This window comes from Salvelinus fontinalis, chromosome 1 (assembly GCF_029448725.1).
Source record: "Salvelinus fontinalis isolate EN_2023a chromosome 1, ASM2944872v1, whole genome shotgun sequence".
NCBI lineage: Eukaryota > Metazoa > Chordata > Actinopteri > Salmoniformes > Salmonidae > Salvelinus > Salvelinus fontinalis.
In genome coordinates, this window is record NC_074665.1 from 50,706,799 (window position 1) to 50,733,066 (window position 26,268).

Below are 26,268 nucleotides of genomic sequence, written 5' to 3' on the forward strand. Positions count from 1 at the left end.
TACCATGCAGTGGGGTGGTCTGATCTGCTCTGACCCTATCTCATCCAATCTTGTTGAGAAGGTGCAAAATGTGCTCTAAGCATGGCTAAGATAAACACAACTAATCAAGCAGTATTCCACTATGCCTCTCTCATGCTAATGATCACATATGTAAACCATTACGTAGGCTAGACACGATGCACGTTGTACAACAACAAAAATAGTACTTTCTTTTCCACCGACCTAAGATGAGAATAATTCAATTTGATTATTTTCCATTAAACAGCCATGCATGTTTTTTGTTATTCTCTTTAACAGCTGGGGAACACTTGTCACCCCTGCCCTGGTACAATCACTTCACTCTAAACAAGATACTTAGTTTGCATCTTGAGCGAGGTGGCTTCATTTTGCAAATTGACATGGATAATGGAAATAAATCATATGGAATATTCTGGAAGCGGTGCTAGATACATAAGAGTGCTTCATTTTGGGAGCGCTGGAGACAATAGCCGTGCACATATGTAATCTCACTGCATTTCAAACGGCACTTTGCAATTTAGATGGAGAGGCAGGAATAGATGTGGTGAGAGGGACACTTACGCAAATCAGGTTTACCTAGATCAGGGGTTACCAACATAAGGGACCTTCCTTGATTTGAGGGAGAACATATATACAGTTGTAGCCAAATATGTTGGCCGCAACTGAATTATTCTTAAATAATTAAATAAACCCAGTCACTACAAAGCTGCAGCCATCCTTTCTAACTCAGTTGACGGAGAGGAAGGAAAGCGCTCAGGGATTTCACCATATCACCGTCACTTGTATCTTTGTAGTGACCAGGTGTATTGATACTATCCAAAGTGTGATGACTAACTTCACCATTCTCAAAGGGATATTCAATGTCTGCTTTTTTATTTTTACCCATCTACCAATAGGTGCCTTTCTTTGCGAGGCATTGTAAAACCTCCCTGGTCTTTGTGGTTGAATCTGTTTGAAATTCACTGCTCGACTTCAATGCACATTTCACATGTTTTTTTGTAATTGAAGTAATTCAATGGTATGGGGGTTTTAAGGTAAGTGGTACGCTGTCCAGCTAAAATGTGGAGCGTGCGGAAATTCGTCAGTTATTCTGTGCTCTGGCACACTCAGACGAGAGTGCTCGGAAATCAGAGTAGATACCCAGAGCGACTTTACCAGCTATGTCTGACAGTTGTTGCAGTGACATCATAAACATTCTATTGAAATAGGTACTTGCATAGTGGAGTCTTTTGGTTAGGCATGTAGCTGACTAGCTGAACAATGCACCATAATCCCAACTCATAAAGTTACTACCCTACATGAATCTGCAGGTAACTAACCAACCAGGTTCAATGTTAGCTGGCTAACATTAGGCTACAACTAGCAATGCGAATTGAGGTACGAATAAGGTACGAATAATATTGAGGTACGAATAATATTACTACATAGATCATACCCGTAACGTTAGACAGCTAGCCAGACAGCTAATGTTAGCTAGCTAACAGTACTTTAACTTGAAATGAAAATGACTGACAAAATTAGAAATGTGTAATATCTGAAAATGTAGCTAGCTAGACTCTCTTACCCATATACATGGATGAATGCATCTCCCTCTCTGTCACGGATGTCATGGTTGCCCTTAGTTTGAAGATGTAATCCGGAGACAGGTTTTTATACAACAGCCTTCTGTGTGTTCTCTTTTCCACTCTGTCTGCATATTTGCAAAAAAATGCCAGATTTTTCTCCACCTCCTTAGCTATCATACTCTTGTTCAACTCATTTAAAAACACAGTCCACCAAAAAGTGGAGAGCAACACTTATGCAGTTGTACTCCGTGATGTCTTTTAAAGAAAGCTGCGTTAGAAAGGATTACCTACACATACTGAACAGCTCATATTATAGACAGAAGCTGGCTACATGGCAGACAAATCCAAACTCATCTCTCGGCATGTCCAGCCCACTCATTATCTCAGACAATCATGGCTAGCGGGAAGGTTCCTGACTTTTTCTGTGGCTAAACCAACTAAACCCCTAATTTAACAATTGTATTCATATTTACAGATGGCATACACGTGTGTCATTAAGGCACATGAAAGTTCACATGTTCCATAAGGCATTTCTGCCAAAAAATGCATTTTGATAAATGCCGCTGCTGTGAAGTAGTGACTCGCGACATACACCTAGTTTCTTGAACCGGGTCACATTTATATGTGCAGGGATACTGGAGTGATGGAGTTAGATACTGTGCAACGGGATATAAGATAAACAGAGTGCGGTAGCAGCAGCTTGCATGTGAGTGGGTGGGCAGGTGTGTAGAGTCAGTATAAATGTATACGCATATTATGTGTAATTGAGCAAATGATGAGTATTGTGTGTGTGTTGGAGTGACAGCGTGTGTGATTGTGTAGGGCCCTGTGAGTATGCATAGAGACAGTGCAAATATATATTTTTTAAAGGTCAAGAAAGATACAAGGTAAACAGTCCGTGTAGCTATTTTGTTATCTATTTATCTGTCTTATTGCTTGGGGATAGAAGCTGTTCAAGAACCTGTTGGTGTCAGACTTGATGCACCGGTACCTCTTGCCGTGGGTGGTTGGGGTCTTTGACGATTTTCCAGGCCTTCTTTTCACATAGCCTGATATAGAGGTCCTGGATGGCAGGGGGCTCGGCCCAGTGATGTACTGGGCTGTCCTCACAACACTCTGTAGTGCCATGTGATCAAGGGCGGTACTATTGCCATACCAAGCAGTGATGCAGCCAGTCAATATGCTCTCAGTGGTACAGCTGTAGATCCTTTTCAGGATTTGTGTTTTTGAACCATTTTAATTCTTTAGTGATTTGGAACCGAGGAACTTGAAGCTGTCTACCTGCTCCACTGCCGCCCCGTCGATGTGGATGGGGGTGTGCTCGCCACCCCCCCCCCCCCCCCATTTCCTGTAGTCCCTTATCAGCTCCGTGGTCTTGCTGACGTTGAGGGAAATGTTGTTACTCCAGCACCACACTGCCAGGTCACTGACTTCATCTCTGTAGGTTGGCTCATCGTCGCCAGTGATCAGTCCTACCGCTGTCGTGTTATCAGCGAACTTGATAATGGAGTTGAGGGTCAGCGTGGTGGAGGTGATGTTGCCTACCCTCCCCACCTGTTGTCGGCCCGTCAGAAAGTCCAGGATCTAGTTGCAGAAAGAGGTGTTCAGACCCAGAGTCCTAAGCTTGGTGACGAGCTTGTAGGGGACAATGGTGTTGAACGCTGAGCTGTAGTCAATGAACAGCATTCTCACATAGGTATTCCCCTTATCTATGGGCGTGGGTGCAGTGTTGAGAGCAATTGAGATTGCGTCATCTATGGATCTCCCTGGGGCGGTATGCAAATTGGAGTGGGTCTAGGGTGTCTGGGATGGTGGAGTTAATGTGTGCCATAACCAGCCTCTCAAAGCACTTCATGATTACAGAAGTGAGTGGTACAGGGCGGTAGTCATTGTGGAATGAAGCCTTACAGTTCTTGGGGACAGGAATGATGGTAAACATCTTTAAACATGTAGAGATTACAGACTGGGACATGGAGAGGTTGAAAATTACCATGAAAATGCCTATCAGCTGTTCTGCGCATGCTCTGAGAATGTGCCCTGGAATACCGTCGGCCCCGCGGCCTTGCGGCCATCGATGACAATGTGGAAGACGTAAATGCTGTTTTACACAGGGTCAATGAAAATCTGTGTTTCCAAAGCTCTGTCCCTACTCTCAAAAAGGAATTTCTCAGTTTTACACTCAAACTTTGTAATTAAAGAGGCCAGGTTCCACTCATTCATGAAACCATGAAAAACCTTACAGTTTGCATTTGGCTTTGGGGCAGGTAGCGTCCTCCTGGCATCCGCCAAACCCAGATTCATCCGTCGGACTGCCAGATGGTGAAGTGTGATTCATCACTCCAGAGATCGCGTTCCCACTTCTCCAGAGTCCAATGGCGGCGAGCTTAAGACCACTCCAGTCGACGCTTGACATTGCGCATGGTGATCTTAAACTTGTGTGTAACTGCTAGGCCATGGGAACCCATTTCATGCTCTCAACAAACAGTTATTGTGCTGACATTGCTTCCAGAGGCAGTTTGGAACTCGATAGTGAGCGTTACAACCAAGGACAGACAATTGTTACGCGCTGCGAGCTTCAGCACTCTGGGGTCCCGTTCTTTGAGCTTGTGTGGCCTACCACTTTGTGCAGAAATATGACGAACTGACTTGTTGGAAAGGTGACATCCTATGACGGTGCCACATTTAAAGTCACTGAGCTCTTCAGTATGTCCATTCTACCGCCAATGTTTGTCTATGAAGATTGCATGACTGTGTGCTCGATTTTATTCACCTGTCAGCAACAGGTGTGGCTGAAATAGCCCAATCCATTAATTTGAAGGAGTGTCCACATACTTTGTTTATATAGTGTAGCTAGCTAGTTAGCTAGCTAAACTAACTTGGCTACATGACATTTAAGGTAAACTCTAACGTTAGCTAGCTAACAGAATTTGCATCCATTCTCCTTAACTTCACAAGTCCGACTAAAGCTGCCACTGTCAGAAACCATTGAAAACCAGTATAGTAACGCCAGCTAACTCAATCAATCACCATGGAGGCATAAGATAAGCCTGCCAAATGGCTTGGTTAAATTTACCCATACATAGAATAAGTCAAATCTAACTTTAGTAACTTAGCTAGCTAGCCAGCAAATTTAGGTAACATAGCTAAGGAGTGAAACATTGTCTGAGACAGTCCAGAAGAAGTTTTAGACTAAGCTAGCTAAGGTACCTAGCTAGCTTTAACTAGCTACCATTACAGACACTGACATAGTTTACACTTCAGTAAGCTAGTGTCGCAGGCATGGTCGTGAGGCTAACTAACGTTACCACAGCCAGAGATATTAGAACAGAAAATGGCTAGCTAACTAACTGTTGTATGCTATCTAACTAACACTCAATCTAATGTTAGCTAGCTACCTAATTATGATTGGACAACCTGTTTAACCTGAATGACCATCAAATACATAATTTGTAACATCTGTTACATACAGTTGAAGTTGGAAGTTTACATACACCTTAGCCAAATACATTTAAACTAAGTTTTTCACAATTCCTGATATTTAATCCCAGTAAAAATGCCCTGTCTTAGGTCAGTTAGGATCACCACTTTATTTTAAGAATGTGAAATATCAGAAAAATAGTAGAGAGAATCATTTATTTCAGCTTTTATTTCTTTCATCACATTCCCAGTGGGTCAGAAGTTTACATACACTCAATAAGTATGGGTCAAACGTTTTTCGGGTGGCCTTCCACAAACTTCCCACAATAAGTTGGGTGAATTTTGGCCCATTCCTCCTGACAGAGCTGATGTAACTGAGTCAGGTGTGTAGGCCTCCTTGCTCACACATGCTTTTTCAGTTCTGCCCACAAATTTTCTATAGGATTGAGGTCAGTGCTTTGTGATGGCCACTCCAATACCAATACCTTGACTTTGTTGTCCTTAAGCCATTTTCCCACAACTTTGGAAGTATGCTTGGGGTCATTGTCCATTTGGAAGACCCATTTACGACCAAGCTTTAACTTCCTGACTGAAGTCTTGAGATGTTCAATATATCCACATGATTTTCCTACCTCATGATGCCATCTATTTTGTGAAGTGCACCAGTCCCTAAAGCAGCAAAGCTCCCCCACAACATGATGCTGCCACCCCCGTGCTTTACGGTTGGGATGGTGTTCTTCGGCTTGCAAGCTCCCCCTTTTTCTCCAAACATAACGATGGTCATTATGGCCAAACAGTTCTATTTTTGTTTCATCAGACCAGAGGACATTTCTCCAAAAAGTATGATCTTTGTCCCCCTGTGCAGTCTTTGTCTCCACCGTAGTCTGGCTTTTTATGGCAGTTTTGTAGCAGTGGCTTCTTCCTTGCTGAGCAGCCTTTCAGGTTATCTCAATATAGGACTCATTTTACTGTGGATATAGATACTTTTGTACCTGTTTCTTCCAGCATCTTCGTGGTTCTTTGCTATTGTTCTGGGATTGATTTTCACTTTTGCACCAAAGTACGTTCATCTCTAGGAGAGAACACGTCTCCTTCCTGATTGGATGACAGCTGCGTGGTCCCATGGTGTTTATACTTGCGTACTATTGTTTGTACAGATGAACGTGGTACCTTCAGGCGTTTGGAAATTGCTCGCAATGATGAACCAGACTTGTGGAGGTCTAATTGTGATACAGCGAATTATAAGTGAATTAATCTGTCTGCAAACAATTGTTTACTGCCTGTAAACAAATTACTTGCGTCATGCACAAAGTAGATGTCCTTACCGCCTTGCCAAAACTATAGTTTGTTAACAAGAAATTTGTGGAGTGGTTGAAAAACGAGTTTTAATGACGCCAACCTAAGTGTATCTTAACTGCATTTTTTGGTGTGTAAATTACACCTCAAAGCCAAGCATGCAAGAAGCCTTGACCTGTCTGGTGCACACATATTTCTCTGTCCTCAGTTTGATGAATCTGTATTTTTACCTTGTAACTGATTGCTTATGGAAAGAGAGAAGGAACAACACATGTTAAGAACACATTATTTTTTACAATGCCGGTCTACTGGGGAACAGTGGGTTAACTGCCTTGTTCACGGGCAGAACAACAGATTTTTACCTTGTCAGCTCAGGGATTTGAGTTACTGGCCCAACGCTCTAACCACTAGTCTACCTACCGCCCCAGCACTACTACAAATGTACTGCTATCACTACAGATGTAGGATCTTCATTTGAGCCAGTTTGCTACAGCAGGAAAATAAACCTGCAGCAACTGGAAATGTGAATTGTTATCTAGATTATAATTAATGACTTTTTTTGTAGGTGTTGATACATTTTTCGGAAATAAAAATCAAGTCTGAAATGTATAGGTGGAAATTACAAACTTCAGAAGCCTTTTTAAACCTCATATACACTATACGTTTTATATTTCCTGCATTGCAGGAAAGTTCTCCTGCTACAGGGTGATAACATTAAGATCTACATCTCTACCACTTCCACTGCTTCTACCCGTATAACACATCCTGAAGCCAGTTGATGTGTTGTCTTGTAGGGCCGAGGAGGGAAAGGCAGTATCTACGTATGGGCCTCTGGAGACGGTGGTAGCTATGACGACTGTAACTGCGATGGTTACGCCTCCAGCATGTGGACCATCTCCATCAACTCAGCCATCAACGACGGCCGCACGGCCCTGTATGACGAGAGCTGCTCCTCCACCCTCGCATCCACCTTCAGCAACGGACGCAAGAGGAACCCCGAGGCTGGCGTGGTGAGTGTGTTAGAAGGGGTGTGAAAAAAAGAGAGAGGGAGTGGTTGACCAAGTTCATCTCATTGTTATCCTCAGGCTGAGTACTTTGAGTACACTGAGTGCATATATCTGCCATCAGAGTAGAGGACTGGGACAATGACATAGCAGAGAGAGATGGACTATAACTTTCTGTTTGGTTGTTATATCTGCATTTATCTGGGGAATTATCTCCACGTGCAGAGTTATCACAAGACAATGTATGAATCATCTGTGCCATAGGGGGCGGAAGGGAGGGAGAGAGGGATGAGATAGGCCCTAAATTGACACGTCACTATGGCAAACTATTTGACCATGGTTACTGATCAAAACCTTGACAAAGTACAAGCTCATCCTTGCAATTGAGAAGGGTAGACACAGGAAAAACTGGCTCCCTGTTGAGGAAAGGCTGTGCAACCACAGCATCACAGCAGAACCCAAGATAGAGCTGCATTTCCTGACAAAATGTAAAAAATATTAAGAGAGTGTAATTTCCAAAAATTTGAAAGTCTTACTAAAGGATTCAAAGACCTCTCTGATGAGAATAGGCTACCCGTCCTGTTGGGGGAGGACGCAGAGAACTGTGGGTTGGCAAAGCACTACATTGCTACCTGCCATAAAATGAGGAACAGTGTCTGACAGACCAACCAACCTGCACATGTCCACAATGCAGTACAGGCAATACAGTAGCTTGAGAAAGTATTCAACCCCTTGGCATTTTTCCTATGTTGTGGCATTACAACCTGGAATTAAAATGTTTTTTGGGGGGGTGTTTGTATAATTTGATTTACGCAACATGCCTACCACTTTGAAGATGCAAAATATTATTTATTGTGAAACAAACAAGAAATAAGACGAAAAGACTGAGAACTTGAGCGTGCATAACTATTCACTCCCCCAAAGTCAACACTTTGTAGAGACACCTTTTGCAGCAATTTCAGCTACAAGTCTCATGGGGTGTCTCTATAAGCTTGTCAAATCTAGCCACTGGGATTTCTGCCCATTCTTCAAGGCAAAACTGCTCCGGCTCCAGCTCCTTCAAGCTGGATGGGTTCCGCTGGTGTACAGCAATCTTTAAGTCATACCACAGATTCTCAATTGGATTGAGGTCTGGTCTTTGACTAGGCCATTCCAAGACATTTAAATGTATCCCCTTAAACCACTCGTGTTGCTTTAGCATTATGCTTAGGGTCATTGTCCTGCTGGAAGGTGAACCTCCATCCCAGTCTCAAATCTCTGGAAGACTGAAACAGGTTTCCCTCAAGAGGCTTCCTGTATTTAGCATCATCCATCCACCTTCAATTCTGACCAGTTTCCCAGTCCCTGCCAATGAGAAACATCCCCACAGCAAATGTTTTTCTTTAAGCAATGGCTTTTTTTCTGGCCACTCTGCCGTAAATCCCAGCTCTGTGGTATGTACGGCTTAAAGGGGTCCTATGGAGCTTTGTAGCTCCTTCATGGTTATCTTTGGTCTCTTTGTTGCCTCTCTGATTAATTCCCTCCTTGCCTGGTCCTTGAGTTTTGGTGGGCGGCCCTCTCATGGCAGGCTTGTTGTGGTGCAATATTCTTTAAAAAATGTAATAATGGATTTAATGGTGCTCAGTGGGATGTTCAAAGTTTCTGATATTTTTTTATAACCCAATCCTGATCTGTACTTCTCCACAACTTTGTCCCTGACCTGTTTGGAGAGCTCCTTGGTCTTCATGGTGCCGCTTGCTTGGTGTTTATACACCTGTCATCAATGGGTGTGGCTGGAATCGTCGAATCCACTAATTTGAAGGAGTGTCCCCATGCTTTTGTATATATAGTGTATATGAGAACCGTATTTGACAGCACTGCTTGTGATTTGACTTGCACCAGAAAGCCATGACGGTTGAGAGAGCCAAGGATTCCCTCATGGGCTTCTTCCTCTCTGACTAATTGGATAAGACCTCTGATTATCTGTAATTAAACTACACATCTGAATCAAATGTTTACTGAATAATTTGCATTCTTGAAGTCTTTTCTTTTCCACCTTCCTCTCCCCTCCTCTCCTCTTGTTGAATGTTGTTAGCTCACTGATATGACTACAGTCTTCGTCTTCCATCGTTGTGTTATGGTAGGCCACCACGGACCTGTATGGAAACTGCACCCTGCGCCACTCTGGAACATCAGCAGCAGCTCCTGAAGCAGCCGGAGTGTTTGCCTTGGCGTTGGAGGCCAAGTATGTACACACACACACACACGCACGCACGCACGCACGCACGCACGCACGCACGCACGCACATACACACACACACACACACACACACACACACCTCATCTGCCCTCCTCATCATTTGCCCCACACGCCCATGGACAAATGCTGCCGCTTAAATATTTATACAGCCATTACCGGTCAGAGTCTGAAGTACTTACTCCTACACAGAATATGGCTTCTGCCGTTCTCACTATATTAAAATGGATGAGATGTTTTGAATAAATGCAGCTCCACAGTGACTGAAACCATGACTGTCTCATTACAAACTACCTATTCCTTTCTCTGTCTTTCTCTCCCAGAGTCAAATTGAAGTTCCTCTCTCTCTCTCTCTCTCTCTCTCTCTCTCTCTCTCTCTCTCTCTCTCTCTCTCTCTCTCTCTCTCTCTCTCTCTCTCTCTCTCTCTCTCTCTCTCTCTCTCTCTCTCTCTCTCTCTCTCTCTCTCTCTCTCTCTCTCTCTCTCTCTCTCTCTCTCTCTCTCTCTCTCTCTCTCTCTCTCTGTCTCTCTCTGTCTCTCTCTCTCTCTCTCTGTCTCTCTGTCTCTCTCTGTCTCTCTCTGTCTCTCTCTGTCTCTCTCTGTCTCTCTCTGTCTCTCTCTGTCTCTCTCTCCCTCCCTCCCCCCTCAGGGCATTTCTTCTTCTTATCTCCCTCCATTGCTCTCCTCCTCTTCAGACCACTTCATATCTTCTCTCTTCATTGAATCACTTATTTACCAAACCTGCCATTAGGCCCACAGACTTACTCCATGAAAAAAGTGTTGTCTCGCCCAGTTTTTACTCTGTGTTCGTGCCAGGGATACAAATAATGTTTGGCCTGGCTGGTGTTCTTTATACCTCATTACATGGCAGAAAAATAAAAATATTTATCTTGAAGACTGCGCTCAAAGCGCACATTCATATTTTATTAATTACCGAAAGGCTCATATACATGAAACAGAGCGACTCAGCACTAGCTGGTGATGTAAGATGCTGGAGTGTTCTCCCAGCAATTCCAGCCGGGACACGTAAGTCACGTTGTTGACAAGTAAACCAGAGGAATACCTCAGCCCATTTCCACAATGATAAAATCCATAATAATAATGCATAGTTTTGTTTTGGGGTTTTATTATGTTCAACAAAGATTAGCACTATGTCAATAGCGACAATTAAACATCTTTAATTTCAAACATCATGAATTCATAGCGATGTGAAAACTTTTAATTTCGTCCTTATGGTCGCAAAAATGTAAAACATATACTAGGGAAGGCAATTGGCAAGTTTGATCTGAACAATATAATATAATATATTTGACTTGATAGTTACTGTAGACACTGTGGGAGCATGTAGGGTGGAGTCCTGCCACTGACCATAGCTAAGCCAGGCTCCAGGGTACGGTGTCTCCAGGATACAGGGATAAGGTACTAAAACGATATAAATGTAGAATGTTCAGAATATACTATCTTAAGTACATGAAGCAACAGAAATTCTAGAAAGGTTTCACCTACTCTCCCAATAATTTTCGATCCTTTTAATTCAGTTTTTTTTTTTTACATACACTCTTAAAAATAAAGGTTTAAGTTAGAACCATATGAGTTTTGTGGCTCCACAAAGAACCTTATGCGGGCCAGTTCTTCCAAGAACATTTCTCTAATAAAGCAAACCTTAATAAAGCAAATCTGAGGAAAACGCTACCGAAGTTTTATCAACACATTGTCTGCGCTACTCACTCATCAAGAATTCTTGACCGTTGCTACTTCCCCTTCTTGTAAGGCTACAAGGCCCTTCCCCACCCTCCCTTCGGCAAATCAGATCAAGCCTCCATTCTGCTCCTCCCTTCCTATAGGCAGAAACTTAAACAGGTTGTACTCGTGGTAAGGACTTTTCATCTGAATCTACGCTTCAAGATGGTTTTATTCATGCGGACTGGGATATGTGTTACATCTGAGAATAACATTGACGTATACACTGACTCCTGACTCTGTGATTGAGTTCATCAGGAAATTTATAGACAATAATGTTCTCACTGTGAAAATTAGAACTCACCCAAACCAGAAAACGTGGCTAGATAGCAGCATTCGTGCAAATCTGAAAGTGCAAACCACCTGGGAACATAGACGAGAACAAACAATCCAGCTCTGCCCTTCATAAGGCAATCAAAAAGGCAAACATCAAAGTAGAGTCGCAGTCCAACGGTTCAGACATGAGACATATGTGGCAGGGAATCCAGACAATCATGGATTATAAAGGGAAAACAAGCTGCATAGAGGACACCGATGCTTTGCTCTCGGACAAGCTAAACACCTTCTTCACCCGCTTCAAGGAAAACACAGTGCTGCCTAGGCGGGCCAATGCGGTTCACAAGGACTGTGAGCTCTCGTTCTCCATGGTCGAAGTGAGTAAGAAATTTAAGCGTGTTAACCCTCAAAAAGCTGTCGGCCCAGACGGCATCCCAAGCTGTATCCTCAGAGCATGTGCAGAGTGTTTACAGACATATTCAATCTCTACCTATCCCAATCTGTTGTCCCCACTTGTTTCAAGATGTCCACCATTGTTCATGTACCCAATAAAGTACTCTCTGTCACACATGCACGTCTCCATCTCAATCATCAAGTTTTCAGATTACATAACAGTGGTAGGCCTGATTACCAACAACGATGAGACAGCCTACAGGGAGGAGGTGAGGGCCCTAGCGGTGTGGTGCCAGGAAAATAATCTCTTCTCAATGTCAACAAAATGAAGGAGCTGATCGTGGACTTCATTAGACAGCAGATGGAGCACACTCCCATCCACATTGATTGGACCGTAGTGGAGAGACTGAAAAACATCAAGTTCCTTGGCATGCACATCACTGACAAATTGAAATGGTCCATCCACACAGACAGTGTGGTGAAGAAGGCGCAACAGCGCCTCATCAACCTCAGGAGGTTGAAGAAATTCAGCTTGGTCTCTAAGACCCTCATAAACTTCTACAGATGCAACATTGAGAGCATCCTACAGGGCTGTATCACTGACTGATACGGCAACTGCACCGTCCGAAACCGCAGGGCTCTCCAGTGGGTGGTGTGTTCAGCCCAACATATTACTGGGTGCACACTGTCTGCCCTCCACTACATCAACCGCTGTCACAGGAAGGCCAAGAAGATCATCAAGGACCTCAGCCACTTGAGACACGTTTTGTTCACCCCACTACCATCTAGAAGGCAAAGAGAGTATAGGTACATCAATGCTGGGACAGAGAGACTGAAAAACAGCTTCTATCTCCAGGCCATCTTCTCAAGCACTGTCAGGTTGGATGGGTAGAGTCGCTGCACAGCTATTTTCAGGTCTCTGCAGAGATGTTCGATCGGGTTCAAGTCTGGACTCTGGCCGGGCCACTCAAGGACATTCAGAGACTTGTCCCGAAGCCACTCCTGCATTGTCTTGGCTGTGGGCTTAGGGTTGTTGTCCTGTTGAAAGGTGAACCTTCGAACGAGTCTGACGTCCTGAGCACTTTGGAGCAGGTTTTCATCAAGGATCTCTTTGTACTTTGCTCAGTTCATCGTTGCCTCAATCCTGACTAGTTTCCCAGTCCCTGCTGCTGGAAAACATCCACACAGCATGATGCTGCCACCACCATGCTTCACCTTAGGGATTGTGCCAGGTTTCCTCCAGATTTGCCGTTTGGCATTCAGGCCAAAGAGTTCGATCTTGGTTTCATCAGAGCAGAGAATCTTGTTTCTCATGGTCTGAGAGTCTTTATGTGCCTTTTGGTAAACTCCAAGCGAGCTGTCATGTGCCTTTTACTGACGAGTGGCTTCCGTCTGGCCACTCTACCATAAAGGCCTGATTGGTGGGGTGCTGCAAAGTTGGTTGTCCTACTGGAAGGTTCTCCCATCTCCGCAGAGGAACTCTGGAGCTCTGTTAGCTGGACCATCAGGTCCTTGGTCACCTCCCTGACCAAGGCCCTTCTCCCTGATTTCTCAGTTTGGTTGGGCGGCCAGCTCTAGTAAGAGTCTTGGTGGTTCCAAACTGCTTCCATTTATGAATGATGAATGGCACTGTGTTTTTGGGGACATTCAATGCTGTAGACATTTTTTGGTACCCTTCCCCAGATCTGTGCATCGACACCATCCTGTTCCGGAGCTCTACAGACAATTCCTTTGACCTCATGACTTGGTTGTTGCTCTGACATGCACTCTCAACTGTGGGACCTTATGTAAACAGGTATGTGCCTTTCCAAATCATGTCCAATCAATTGAATTTACCAAAGGTGGACTCCAATCAAGTTGTAGAAACATCTCAAGGAGGATCAATGGAAACAGGATGCAATTGAACTCAATTTCGAGTCTCATAGCAAAGGTTCTGAATACCTATGTAAAGTTTTTCATTTTTAATACATTTACAAACATTTCTAACAACCAGTTTTTGCTTTGTCATTATATGGTATTTTGTGCAGATTGCTGAGGATTTTTTTTATTTAATCCATTTTAGAATTAGGCTGTAACGTAACAAAATGTGTCAAAAGTCAAGCGGTCTGAATACTTTCAGAAGGCACTGTATGTACACTGAACACATATATAAACACAACATGTAAAGAGTTGGTCCCATTTTCATGAGCTGAAATTTAAGATCCCAGAAATGTCCCAAACTCAAAAAAATCATATTTCTCTCAAATGTTGTGCACAAATGTATTTACATCCCTGCTAGGGAGCATTTCTCCTTTGCCAAGATAATCCATCCACCTGACAGGCGTGGCATATCAAGAAGCTGATTAAACAGCTTCTTGATATGCCACACATTACACATGTGCACCTTGTGCTGGGGACAATAAAAGGCCACTCTAAAATGTGCGGTTTTGTCACACAACACAATGCCACAGATGTCTCAATTTTTGAGGGAGCGTGCAATTGACATGCTGACTGCAGGAATGTCCACCAGAGCTGTTGCCGGAGAATTGAATGTTTCTCTACCATAAGCCGCCTCCAACATCGTTTTAAGGAATTTGTCAGTACTTCCAACCGGACTCACAATCGCAGACCACGCGTAATTACGCCAGCCCAGGACCTGCACATCCGGCTTCTTCACCTGTGGGATCGTTTGAGACCAGCCACCCCGACAGCTGATGAAACTTCGGGTTTGCACAACCGAAGAATTTCTGCACTAACTGTCAGAAAACGTCTCAGAGAAGCTCATCTGCGTGCTCATAGTCTTTACCAGGGTCTTGACCTGACTGCAGTTCGGCGTTGAAACCGACTTCAGTGTGAAAATGCTCACCTTCGATGGCCTCTGACACGCTGGAGAAGTGTGCTCTTCACAGATGAATCCTGGTTTCAACTGTACCGGGCAGATGGCAGACAGTGTGTATAGCGTCGTAAGGGTGAGCGGTTTGCTGATGTCAATGTTGTGAACAGAGTGCCCCTTTGTGGGGGTAATGTTATGGTATGGGCAGGCATAAACTATGGACAATGAACACAATTGATTTTCATTAATGGCAATTTGAATGCACAGAGATACCGTGATGAGATCCTGAGGCCCATTGTTGTGACATTTATCTGCAACCATCAGCTCATGTTTCAGCATTATAATGCATGGCCCATTGTCACAAGGATCTGTACACAATTCCTGTAAACTGAACATGTTCCAGTTCTTCCATGGCCTGCATACTCACCAGACATGTCACCCATTGAGTATGTTTGGGATGCTCTGGATTAACGTGCACGACAGCAAGTTCCAGTTTCCGCCAATATACAGCAACTTCGCACAGCCATTGAGGAGGAGTGGGAAAACATTCCACAGGCCACAATTAACAGCCTGATCAACTCTCTGCGAAGGAGATGTGCCAAGCCGCATGAGGCTAATGGTGGTCACACCAGATACTGACTGGTTTTCTGATCCACACCCCAATGTTTTTTTTAAGGTATCTGTGACCACCAGATCCATATGTGTATTCCCAGTCATGTGAAATCCATAGATTAGGGCCTAATTTATTTGACTGATTTCCTTATATGAACTGTAACTCAGTAAAATCGTTGAAATTGTTGGATGTTTTGTTTATATTTGTGACTCACCGCCTCGATTCGCTCTTATGTAGCAAAAAAAGTAGACTAAGAGCTAGAAATTTGTATATCATAAACTGCAGTTGAGGAACAATGGGAAAGTAATTATGTTTTGAAAGTTTATAAACTTGTAACCCCACCTTCTAGAAAATTGCCCCTTGAATGTTTTGGTACACCTACTGGAGAGCTCTTCTTTGTCTACACCCATTCAGCGTCGTTCTTATCTAGTTAAACCTTAGCCCCACCCATTTCTTTAAGGATTCACATGTGAGGCCATGTGCTAATCAGATTGAGTAGTGTAGTAAACAGCCAAAGATTTCAAGACTAAAAGTGGTAAAAGTAGTAGCCTATAATAAGGAAATAGTCCAGGTAAAAATACACTTAATCTAGTCCTTGGCTTATATCCTAGTCTGACTTTGGTGCAGGTCATGTTTTCTTCACATTACCGTCTCTGGTAAACACACACTACAGTGCATTCGGAAAGTATTCAGGCCCCTTTCCTTTTTCCACATTTTGTTACATTACAGCCTTATTCTAAAATGTATTAAATATTTATTTTTACCTCATCAATCTACACACAATACCCCATAATGACAAAGCAAAGCCAGGATTTTAGAAGGTGTTACATGGAAGAACAATAATTGTCCGTAATCACCGCCAGTCACACCTGGCAAACTTGATGGGTCATGTAAACATCTGAGACATGCAGCAAGCTAGTTTACAATGAACCATAATCCCAACCCATAGGGTAACATTAGCTAGTGAGCCAGCTAACTTTACCTAGCTAACAGTACGCTTTAACTTGAAGTATTTTGTTTAGACATGTAGCTAGATAAGCAATGAACCATAATCCCAACCCATAGAGTACTAGCTATACAGACCAATTGTTATAGCTAGCAAAAGCTAACCAACTGGGTTCAATGTTAGTTAACTAACATTAGGCTATAACTAGCAATGCAAATGGCTTTCTGAGATATGAATAATATTACTACACAGATCATACATGTAATGTTAGCTAGCTATCTAACAGTACGCTTTAACTTGCAATGAAAATGACTTTCTGACAAAATTAGAAACGTGTACGATTTGAACTCTTCACGGAAGACTGCAAACCCTTTCATTAAATAAGACGTCCTGTCTAATTTCTGTTTTGTTTGTACAGATTGCTTGGCACATAGTGTCAAGTCACTCTGGTTCACACTGACAGTGTGCAATGCTATAAGACTCATCACATCTTTCTTCCGCTCTGTCACAAATGCCATGGTTGCCCTTAGTTTGAAGATGTAATCCAGATACAAGTGTTTTATACAACAGCCTCCTGTGTTCTCTTTTTGACTCCCTACGCACTTGCAATCAAATGCCAGAATTGTATTAATCACCTTATCTATGAACAGAAGGTATTACATGGCAGAACAATCCAAACTCATCTCTCGGCATGGCCAGCCCATTTATTATCTCAGCTAATCATGGCTAGCGGGAAGGTTCCTTCCTTTGTCCATGGCTGCAATAACTAGGCTCGTAATTTAACATTTTTATTTGTACTTACACATTGCATACAAGTTTGTTATTAAGGCACATTAATGTTCAAATGCCTCTCCTGTGAAGAAGTGACATGTGACATATGCCTAGTTTCCTGAAACGAGTCACATTTTTGTGCAGTGTATATGCTGTATTCTAGTCAAGGCTCATCCTATATAACTACTTCTGAACACATCTTTTCTATTCATATACATATATATATTTATATTCCAGAATCTGACATTGCTTGTTCTAATATTTCTGTATTTCTTAATTCCTTAATTTTTGGGGGATTTGCATGTTTTTTTTGGTTACTTATTACTGTATGGTTGGAGCAAGTAACATAAGCATTTCGCTAAACTAAGCATTTTGGTCACCCCTTTGCTGCTATGACAGCCTCCACTCCTCTGGCAGGGATTTCACTAGATGTTGAAACATTGCTGCGGGGACTTGCTTCCATTCAGCAACAAGAGCATTTAGTTTGGTCAGGCAGTGATGTTGGGTGATTAGGCCTGGCTGCAGTTGATGTTCCAATTCATCCCAAAGGTGTTCGATGGGGTTCTCGGAGTTCTTCCACACCGATCTCGACAAACCATTTCTGTATGGACCTCGCTTTGTGCGCGGGGGCATTGTCATGCTGAAACAGGAAAGGGCCTTCCCCAAACTTTAGTTTGCTCTATGCATTGGGGCAGGTAGCGTTCTCCTGGCATCAGCCAAATCCAGATTCGTCTGTCGGACTGCCAGATGGTGAAGCGTGATTCATCACTTAAGAGAATACGTTTCCACTACTCCAGAGTCCAATGGCGCCGAGCTTTACACCACTGCAGATGACGCTTGGCATTGCGCATGGTGATCTTAGGCTTGTGTGCGGCAGCTCGGGCATGAAACCCATTTCATGAAGCTCCAGACGAACAGTTCTGGTGCAGAGGTTGCTTCAAGAGGCAGTTCGGAACTCGGTAGTGAGTGTTGCAAACGAGGACAGACGATTTTTGCGCACTACATTGCTTCAACACTCGGCGGTCTCTTTCTGTGAGCTTGTGTGGCCTACGACTTTGCGGCTGAGCCGTTGTTGCTCCAAAATAACAGCACTTACAGTTGACCAGGGCAGCTTTAGCAGGGCAGAAATGTGATGAACTGACTTGTTGGAAAGGTGGCATCGTATGATGGTGCCTTGTTGAAAATCACTGAGCCCTTCAGTATGGGCCATTCTACTGCCAATGTTTGTCTATGGAGATTGCATGGTTGTGTGCTCGATTTTATACATCAACGGTTGTGGCGGAAAAAGCTGAATCCACAAATTTGAAGGGCTGTCCACATACTTGTGCAGCTCTGGCTGTCGGTAAAAAGCTGGTGTGTGTTACTGAGTGCAAAGACCCTTTTTACTGGCCAAACATACTTGAACTGTGTGGTGTCAGGAGTCAGTGAGTCAGCAAAGAACAAAGCTGTCATTCCACAGTAGAGATAAGAAAGAGACGTGCTGCCAGATGTCTCAAAGCAGAGACCCTTTATGTTCACACATCTGAGGCTTCATCATCAGTGTATCAAGAGATCAGACCTTTATTCCATTCATTACTTTTATGAATGTATTAAATGCACCAGAATCCATTCAGTCTTTTATTGGATTTTTGTATAATTTCCCTTACTTTGTGGTCTACAAGGAGGTGTACATGATTAAGTACATGATTTGCTGGATTCTCAAATTTCTACTTTCATGTAGTCTACTGTGCTGTAGATAGGTGGTTTTGATAGCTTGCTTGTCAAGTTGAATTGAATAGATTAATGAATATGTTTTTATCTATCACCCCAATCAACATGATATCATAGGAAAACGTTATCCTTTCACGTTTTTCTAAAGGTATAGTAACCGTCTTTAAACTCAATCCATCGTGATCTTATAATTCCCTGTGTTGAGTTTCAGTTTACTGTGGTAACAGGAATAGGCTTCATTCATCCTCAACATGGTGCTTCATTCTGTCCCTGCAGTTACACAAAAAAAACGGTCTTCCATCCTCTCTAGAACGGTCAATTCTTAATGTAAAAACGCAGGGCATTGTTAATGTGTCCCCAGGAGGCCTTTCATTGAATTTCCTCAACCCTGTAATTACAGGGGAATGAAAACACTAAGTATTAGAACACCAGCTAACTGTAACTGTAAATCCCCATATTAGCATTGCTGCTTCACTGGCAGGATTTCCCAAAACTGTCTGAAAGACCATGAACTCTGCATGCATTAATAAGCAAAATTTGCGGGTGTCAAACCAAGTCTGAAATGAGACATATTTTGAAAACTGAGGAACAGCCCTTTCAAATGAAATGACATACAATAGCACCACATCAATCAAATTGTAATCAGACAAGAAAAAACACCTGTAAAAATGTGTATGTTCAAATTCACAAGAATGTTCCATTACAATAAAATTTGGTAACACTTTACAATAAAGTTCCATTTGTAAAGGGTTTATAAAGGGGTTAAAATTAAGTTATTAATGATTATTTAATATGTTGTAAATGCATTATAAACCATTCATAAATGGTGATCGCATTGGTCAAAATAGTGCAGTAATGTCAGTGTTTGCCAAATAGTAATCCAACATTTACCTCCAGTTATTATCCATTTATAAATGCCCTGACAAATGCGTATAAGATTAAACCTTATGTATAATAATACAACCTTATTTTTAATAGTTGCACAGTTGAAGAATAGGTATTTTCTCACTTTTGGGTGCTCTGTTCCAGGAACAGAAGAGGTTGGTTTTCATGATGTGTCTTGCCCCACTTTTGAACTATTTCTGTTCTTGGGACAGAGTAACAATGCATCGCACCCAAAGGTGAGAAAATAACTATTGTTTAACTGTGCAACCATTTAAAACAATGTTGCATGATGATACATAAAGGTTCAATAGTATACACGTTTGTAAGTGCATGTATAAATGGTTAATAGCTGGAAATAAATAGTGGCTCACTATTTGGAATGCACTGACTGGCTATCGCACTATTTTGACCAGTTTGTTATAACCCATTTATTAAAGGTTTCTAATGCATTTACAAATTATTAAATAACCATCAATAACGTAATTACAAACCCTTTATAAACCCTTTACAAATGGAATCTTGTAAAGTTTTACCAACGCGTTCTTATCTGGTTTGATTATTAAACACATATCTGCACCAAAACATATTACAAATGGCATTTAGTATTAATTATGATAAGGAAAAACATACACAAATAATAAAATATGAATAAATCAAGAACTTTATTGACTCAAACCTGAAAACAATGTGCAAGTTACATCAAACTTTGGAATCACAAAATATGATAAGAATAAGGCATATTATAACAATAATTAACTTTTACAACTTCAATCGCTTCTGTACATACTTGGCCTATAGCCTAATACACAAGGCATATAGCCTTATACCTTCCACTAGGCCTATAGCCTAATATAAGAAGAGTCAGAATGGGAACAAATTAAAAGCATGCATGGGAGGTGAAATGACCAGTGACAATCTGAGCTATTGGGTGAAGACTAGGATTCCCTTTACTAGTGCCTATGTCCACAATGAGTAACACTCACTGGAGCACCATAACCTAAAACAATTTCGGTCCCCTACGATGCATAACTGCTTTCCCTTGCATTATGGTGCAACATAAACTAACCACATCATATGATCTTTTCTATTTTTTAATCTAGGCTGTGAGGGTGTGATTGTCCCTCAGCCCTGTCTGCAGTCTCAGCAGCATGTTGTCCAGTCTCTCCAGCCCTGTCTGCCCTTGGCAGCGTAGGGACAGCTTCTTTTGGGGCGGCAGGTAGCCTAGTGGTTAGAGTGTTGGGACAGTAACCGTAAGATTGCTAGATTGAATCCCTGAGCTGATAAGATACAAACCTGTCGTTCTGCCCCTGAACAAGGCAGTTAATCCATTGTTCCTAGGCTGTCATTGTAAATAAGAATTTGTTCTTAACTGACTTGCCTTGTTAAATAAAAAAATATTGACTGCCTGGTGCACAGGTGACATATCTACAGTGTAGTCCTCACGAAGCTGACAGTCCACCAGTGTCAGAGAGGAGAGAGAAATAATTGCATACAGTGTGTGTACATGTAGACTAAATAGTACATAACAATAATACATCATTGACAGTTGTAAGCTAGACCAGGATAATTTAGTTACCATGCTGACTACCAGCCCGAGCTTTCAAAAGTCATAGCTATTGGCTAGCTACCTAGCTATCATCATAAGGGTTAGACTTAGGCATCATTCATTCTTGCCATCAACAGCCTATCATTTTTAGGAATCATATCACAGATAACGACACAATTGGATATCTAGCTAAGTATTTATTTATATATCTAACTGATGACACCAGGCAGGCTAAAACTCCATCCCACACAAAACATGGTGAAAATTCAGGCAGTTTTTTCAAACAGCTCTTACACTAAAATTACATGATCATCATTTTCACAATTTCACAGTATTATTCCAATTTCATAGTATGGTAATATACAGTTGAAGTCGGAAGTTTACATACACCTTAGCCAAATACATTTAAACTCAGATTTTCACAATTCCTGACGTTAAATCCTGGTAAAATTTACCTGTTTTAGGACAGTTAGGATCACAACTCTATTTTAGGAATGTGACATGTCAGAATAATAGCAGAGAGAATGATTTATTTTAGCTTTTATTTCTTTCATCACATTCCCAGTGGGTCAGATGTTTACATACACTCAATTAGTATTTGATAGCATTGCCTTTAAATTGTTTAACTTGGGTCAAACATTTCGGGTAGCCTTCCACAAGCTTCCGACAATAAGTTGGGTGAATTTTGGCCCATTCCTCCTGACAAAGCTGGTGTAACTGAGTCAGGTTTGTAGGTCTCCTTGCTCACACAAGCTTTTTCAATTCTGTCCACCAATTTTTATAGGCTTGAGGTCAGGGCTTTGTGATGGCCACGCCAATACCTTGACTTTCTTGTCCTTAAGCCATTTTGCCACAACTTTGGAAGTATGCTTGGGGTCATTGTCCATTTAGAAGACCCATTTGCGACCAAGCTTGAACTTCCTGACTGATATCTTGAGATGTTGCTTCAATATATCCACAACATTTTCCTCCCTCATGATGCCATTTATTTTGTAAAGAGCACCTGCAGCAAAGCACCCCCACAGCATGATACTGCCACCCCCGTGCTTCACGGTTGGGATGGTGTGGTTCAGCTTGCAAGCATCCCCCTTTTTCCCCCAAACATAACAATGGTCCTTATGGCCAAACAGTTCTATTTTTGTTTCATCAGACCAGAGGACATTTCTCCAAAAAGTACGATCTTTGTGCAGTTGCAAACTGTAGTCTTGCTTTTTTAAGGCGGTTTTGCTGATCGGCCTTTCAGGTTATGTCGATATATTACCCGTTTTTCTGTGGATATAGATCGTTTTGTACCTGTTTACTCCAACATCTTCTCAAGGTCCTTTGCTGTTGTTCTGGGATTGATTTGCACTTTGTGCACCAACGTTCATTCATCTCTAGGAGACAGAACCTAACCGACTTGCCAAAACTATAGTTTGTTAACAAGAAATTTGTGGAGTGGTTGAAAAATGAGTTATCATGACTCCAACCTAAGTGTATGTAAACTCTTGACTTCATTTGTATATGAAACACCGGAAAATCTCGTTTTTGATTGCGCTCGGCCTTTAAATGCCTGATATGTCACCTGTGTACACCTGATACACACATCTCCCAAGTGCGCTTCCGAGTGGTGCAGTGGTCTAAGGCACTGCATTTCAGTGCTAGAGGTATCACTACAGACCTTGGTTCAATTCCAGGCTGTATCACAACCGGCCATAATTGGAAGTCCCATAGGACAGCGCACAATTAGCCCAGTGTCGTCCGGGTTAGGGTTTGGCCATCATTGTAAATAAGAATTTATTCTTAACTGACTTGCCTAGTTAAATAAAGGTTAAATCAAATAAATACAAATCTAACTCTGTCTTGTCTCTCCCCCTCACCCCTTCACCCCCTCTGCAGTCCTAACCTGACATGGAGGGACATACAGCACTTGTCCGTGCTGACCTCCAAGAGAAACCAGCTACATGACGAGGTGCACCAGTGGCGGAGGAACGGCGTGGGCCTGGAGTTCAACCATCTGTTTGGTTACGGTGTGCTGGACGCTGGCGGCATGGTCAAGATGGCCAAGGAGTGGAAGACTGTCCCCGAGCGTTTTCACTGCGTGGCTGGATCATTGCAGGATGTCCAGTAAGTGACCGGGCACTGTACAGACAATACATTACCGACCTGGCGGAAAATAGAATTAGTACTAAGATGTACAGTCGTGGCCAAAAGTTTTGAGAATGACACAAATATAAATATTCACAAAGTCTGCTGCCTCAGTGTCTTTAGATATTTTTCTCAGATGTTACTATGGAATACTGAAGTATAATTACAAGCATTTCATATGTGTCAAAGGCTTTTATTGACAATTACATTAAGTTGATGCAGAGTCAATAATTGCAGTGTTGACCCTTCTTTTTCAAGACCTCTGCAATCCGCCCTGGCATGTTGTCAATTAACTTCTGGGCCACATCCTGACTGATGGCAGCCCATTCTTGCATAATCAATGCTTGGAGTTTGTCAGAATTTGTGGGGTTTTGTTTGTCCACCCGCCTCTTGAGGATTTGCCACAAGTTCTCAATGGGATTAAGGTCTGGGAGTTTCCTGGCCATGGACCTAAAATATTGATGTTTTGTTCCCCGAGCCACTTAGTTATCACTTTTGCCTTGTGGCAAGGTGCTCCATCATGCTGGAAAAGGCATTGTTCGTCACCAAACTGTTCCTGGATGGTTGGGAGAAGTTGCTCTCGGAGGATGTGTTGGTACCAGTCTTTATTCATGGCTGTGTTCTTAGGCAAAATTGTGAGTGAGCCCACTCCCTTGGTTGAGAAGCAACCCCACACATGAATGGTCTCAGGATGCTTTACTGTTTGCATGACACAGGACTGATGGTAGCGCTCACCTTGTCTTCTCCGGACAAGCTTTTTTTCAGATGCCCCAAACAATCGGAAAGGGGATTCATCAGAGAAAATGACTTTAAACCAGTCCTCAGCAGTCCAATCCCTATACCTTTTGCAGAATATCAGTCTGTCCCTGATGTTTTCCCTGGAGAGAAGTTGCTTCTTTGCTGCCCTTCTTGACACCAGGCCATCCTCCAAAAGTCTTTGCCTCACTATGCGTGCAGAAGCACTCACACCTGCCTGCTGCCATTCCTGAGCAAGCTCTGTACTGGTGGTGCCCCGATCCCGCAGCTGAATCAACTTTAGGAGATGGTCCTGGCGCTTGCTGGTCTTTCTTGGGCGCCCTGAAGCCTTCTTCACAACAATTGAACCGCTCTCCTTGAAGTTCTTGATGATCCAATAAATGGTTGATTTAGGTGCAATCTTACTGGCAGCAATATCCTTGCCTGTGAAGCCCTTTTTGTGCAAAGAAATGATGACGGCACGTGTTTCCTTGCAGGAAACCATGGTTGACAGAGGAAGAACAATGATTCCAAGCACCACCCTCCTTTTGAAGCTTCCAGTCTGTTATTCGAACTCAATCAGCATGACAGGGTGATCTCCAGCCTTGTTCTCGTCAACACTCACACCTGTGTTAACGAGAGAATCACTGACATGATGTCAGCTGGTCCTTTTGTGGCAGGGCTGAAATGCAGTGGAAATGTTTTGGGGGGATTCCGTTCATTTGCATGGCAAAGAGGGACTTTGCAATTAATTGCAGTTCATCTGATCACGCTTCATAACATTCTGGAGTATATGCAAATTGCCATCATACAAAATGAGGCAGTAGACTTGTGAAAATTAATATTTGTGTCATTCTCAAAACTTTTGTCCACGACCGTAGGTTTGTTTGTATTTAGCTACAGTTGAAGTCAGAAGATTAAATAAACCTACGCCAAATACATTTAAACTCAGTTTTTCACAATTCCTGACATTTAATCCTGGTAAAAATTTGCTGTCTTAAGTCAGTTAGGATCACAACTTTATTTTAAGAATGTGAAATATCAGAATAATAGTAGAGTGAATAATTTTTTCTGCTTTTATTTCTTTCATCACATTCCCAGTGGCTCAGAAGTTTACATACACTAAAATAGTATTTGGTGGCATTGCTTTTACATTGTTTAACTTGGGTCAAACATTTAGTGTAGCCTTCCACAAGCTTCCCACAATAAGTTGGGTGAATTTTGGCCCATTCCTCCTGACAAAGCTGGTGTAACTGAGTCAGGTTTGTAGGCCTCCTTGCTCAAACACACTTTTTCAGTTCTGCCCACAAATTTTCTATAGGATTGAGGTCAGGGGTTTGGGATGGCCACTCCAATACCTTGACTTTGTTGTCCTTAAGCCATTTTGCCACAACTTTGGAAGTATGCTTGGGGTCATTGTCCATTTGGAAGACCCATTTGGAAGACCCATTGCCACCTAGCTTGAACTTCCTGACTGATGTCTTGAGATATTGCTTCAATATATCCACATAAATTTCCTCCCTTATGATGCCATCTATTTTGTAAAGCGCACCAGTCACTTCGGCAACAATGCACCCCCACAACATGATGCTGCCACCCCCGTGCTTCATGGGTGGAATGGTGTTCTTCGGCTTGCAAGCTCCCCCTTTTACCTCCAAACATAATGATGGTCATTATGGCCAAACAGTTCTATTTTTGTTTCATCAGACTAGAGGACATTTCTCCAAAAAGTATGATCTTTGTCCCCATGTGCAGTTGCAAACCGTAGTCTGGCTTTTTAATGGTGGTTTTGGAGCAGTGGCTTCTTCCTTGCTGAACAGCCTTTCGGGTTATGTCAATATAGGACTCGTTTTACTGTGGATATAGATACTTTTGTACCTGTTTCCTCCAGCATCTTCACAAGGTCTTTTGCTGTTGTTCTGGGATACATTTTCACTTTTCACACCAAAATACATTAATCTCTAGGAGACAGAACGCGTCTCCTTCCTGAGCGGCATGATGGCTGCGTGGTCCCATGGTGTTTATACTTGCGTACTATCGTTTGTACAGATGAACGTGGTACCTTCAGGCGTTTGGAAATTGCTCCCAAGAATGAACCAGACTTGTGGATGTCTACAATTATTTTCTGAGGTCTTGGCTAATTTCTTTTGATTTTCCCTTGATGTCAAGCAAAACTCAAA

General features: G+C 42.5%; 1 protein-coding gene across 1 annotated transcript in view; it reads left to right on the forward strand.

The window, feature by feature from the left end:
* The window catches only part of LOC129857332 (neuroendocrine convertase 2-like), a 73,738-nt gene that overhangs the window by 42,061 nt on the left and 5,409 nt on the right, over positions 1-26,268 (forward strand). Inside the window, exons 9-11 of the mRNA XM_055925466.1 lie at positions 7,091-7,306; positions 9,424-9,524; positions 23,105-23,332. Of these exons, the coding sequence (XP_055781441.1) occupies positions 7,091-7,306; positions 9,424-9,524; positions 23,105-23,332 (545 nt within the window). The remainder of the gene's footprint in view (positions 1-7,090; positions 7,307-9,423; positions 9,525-23,104; positions 23,333-26,268) is intronic.